Consider the following 2929-nt stretch of genomic DNA (forward strand, 5'->3'; position numbering starts at 1 on the left):
ATTGTTTTATTAAAGACCTTGGACGTGGATGTGTTCATTTATCGATACTCTAAGATCAATGAACACGTCCACGCACTACCAATATTCTGAATCTAAACCCTTCTATTTTGATCGATTCCCATTAATGAAAGAATTTATTACTGAGTTATCATATGAGTTATCATATTTAAAATAAAGTACGTAATTTGGGGAAATAGTCGGGGATTTTAAAATGCACCAACTTTTTTCGGTTATTGTAGGCTTTGCCTTTCAAAACAAATTACTACTCACGGTGAGAAGTTTCCAGGTGATTACAAGGCAAAATCAATTTCAAATTCACGCTGACCATGCGAAACATGTAGATAGCCGTTAAGCCAGATAATGCTTATCTTTGTATCAAATATTTCATATATAAAGGCTAAGGGCATGTGGTCCATACCCAGTTCATTATTATCCGTGTTAGCAGTGCTGTAAAGGTGGCTGATTTATATCGGTGAAAACATGGAACTCGTTACCACCGCAGTCTGGTTATTTGTGGCCTTCTTTGGCATAGTTTACTTTTATTTTCAACGAAAGTTTTCCTATTGGAAAAACCGTGGTGTTCCACACATAGAACCAAAATTCCCTGTAGGGAACCTGCCTTGGAAAGAATTGGGCAACTTCAGAGACGTTTTTGAGAGACTCTACAATTTGAGAGCCGAATCACCTTTTGTTGGAGCGTACTTCCTTGCCAACCCAGTGGCGGTAGCAACTGACCTAGATTTTATAAAAGACGTGTTAGTGAAAGATTTCAACAATTTTCATGGACGTGGTGTGTATGTAAATGAGAGAGATGATCCTATTTCCGCACATTTATTTTCTTTGGATGGACCAAAATGGAAATCGCTTCGGATGAAACTTTCGCCTACTTTCACTTCTGGAAAAATGAAATTTATGTTTCCTACCATCGTTGATGTTTCAGAGCAGTTTAATCAGGCTTTGAGTGAAATGTTGCAAGATCACAGTGAGATTGATGTCAAGGAAATTCTTGCTTGTTTTACAACTGATGTTATCGGAACATGCGCCTTTGGATTAGAGTGTAACAGTCTGAAAGACCCGAACGCAGTGTTCCGAGCGTATGGTCGCAAAGTCTTCACACCATCAAAACTGCGCTCAATAAGGTTGGTCTTCTTCCGAGTCCCAAAACTGGCTGCCGCACTACGTTTATCAATTTTTGGCAAGGAAATCAATAACTTTTTCATGGGTATTGTAAATCAAACCATCGAACACCGTGAAAAAAATAATATCAAACGGAATGATTTTATGGATATGCTTATTGATTTGAAAAATAACGACACTTTGGATGAAGGCAAGAAAATCAAATTAGGGAAGCTTACTTTGGAGCAAGTGGCGGCCCAGGCATTCGTTTTCTTTCTTGCTGGTTTCGAAACCTCTTCTACGACGATGATGTTTGCCTTGTACGAACTGGCGTTGAATCCAGACATCCAGGAGAAGCTCCGGACTGAAATAGATACCGTCTACGGGAAACATGAAGGTCGTTTGACGTATGAAGCCATCAAGGATATGGTTTATTTGGACCAAGTGATCAATGGTAAGTTGGAACCTAATCAAATATGAGTGAGAGACTTGGTACTAGTTATGACCGGAGACATTGGCGTTATGTACAACTTCGTCAACTGCAATGTTATCAGCATCTCGTAACTTATTTTTGTGGAATTTTGGTAACAGCTTAATCCATTTTCCTTTTGTTTTAGAAACATTGCGAAAATATCCACCAGTTCCTGCGTTGCAGCGTGTAGCTCAAGACAACTACAAAATCGCAAATTCGAAATTGGTGATTGAGAAAGGAACAACTGTAATGATTCCTGCTTATCAAATTCAACATGATGAACGCTATTATCCAAACCCCGAGAAGTTCGATCCTGATCGTTTCCTGCCAGAAGCGTGGAAATCCCGGCATCCAATGACATTCTTGAGCTTTGGAGATGGTCCCAGAAATTGCATAGGAATGAGATTCGGAAGAATGCAATCACGGGTGGGTCTTGCTATGCTGTTAAAGAACTATCGATTTGAGCCATCGGAGAAAACACCGATTCCAGTGAAATTCTCACCAGTTGGTGGGATTTTGGCACCTATCAACGGAATGCATTTGAAAATTATTAAAACGTAATTTCATAGTATTAAGCATTTAACGAGGCAATGAGGTAATAAGCGGGGGCTAGCGTGTTTTAACAATCATAAACTATTTTTCAGTAAATCGCTTTAGGTGATCCGAAATTTACGAATCCATAAATTCGAAATTTAGTCTACCAAACCTAAACTTGTTATGCTAATTCTTTTCTTTGAATAGATAGTAAAATAAAAATAAATAAATAAAAAACGGAATTTCCCCTGATATATGTATAGGACTGTTCTCCCTTACCACTTTTATTTTGGGAGACCTTCATAGTTGGCTGTTATTTAAAAGATGAGTAAGCTCTACTTCTTTTCTAAGTATTCCCTACGATTATGTGTAATATTGTAATGGACTTTTTTTCGATTTTAGTTAAGGGTATACGGTATAGGTTGTGTATATAAATTTTGAAAAGGGTATTTTTAGGATTCAATTCTCCGGTATGGCTGTTTGTATCAATATATATACCGCCAAACATTCTTAGTTTTAACCTAGGTTAGTTTTATGTTTGTTTAAGGGACTACACGTCGTGTTAAAGTTTTCCACTCTTTTAAAATTACACTTCAATTGCCTTCTTTTTTTACAACTGAAAGAATTTTGTTTTTGGACCATTGGTTTAGTATCTCAATTAACATGAGGTGAATCCTCAGACAGAGAATAAAACTCGAGTGCGGTGAAGCATCCACAATTTTTCATGAGAAGAACACCCAAGGAATATACTTGAAGGAATAAAGTATATGGGGACTAGCAACAACATTGCCTTGTAGAGCAAAAGTT

General features: G+C 37.6%; 1 protein-coding gene across 1 annotated transcript; it reads left to right on the forward strand.

Moving 5' to 3' along the window:
- Positions 1-326: 326 nt before the first annotated feature.
- On the forward strand, positions 327-2246 carry LOC119647132 (cytochrome P450 6a2-like). The gene is made up of 2 exons (XM_038047923.1): positions 327-1570; positions 1734-2246. Exons 1-2 carry the CDS (start codon positions 481-483, stop codon positions 2147-2149), a joined length of 1506 nt encoding a protein of 501 aa, XP_037903851.1. The 5' UTR covers positions 327-480; the 3' UTR covers positions 2150-2246.
- The last annotated feature ends 683 nt before the right edge of the window (positions 2247-2929 follow it).

Source organism: Hermetia illucens, chromosome 1 (assembly GCF_905115235.1).
Source record: "Hermetia illucens chromosome 1, iHerIll2.2.curated.20191125, whole genome shotgun sequence".
Taxonomy (NCBI): domain Eukaryota; kingdom Metazoa; phylum Arthropoda; class Insecta; order Diptera; family Stratiomyidae; genus Hermetia; species Hermetia illucens.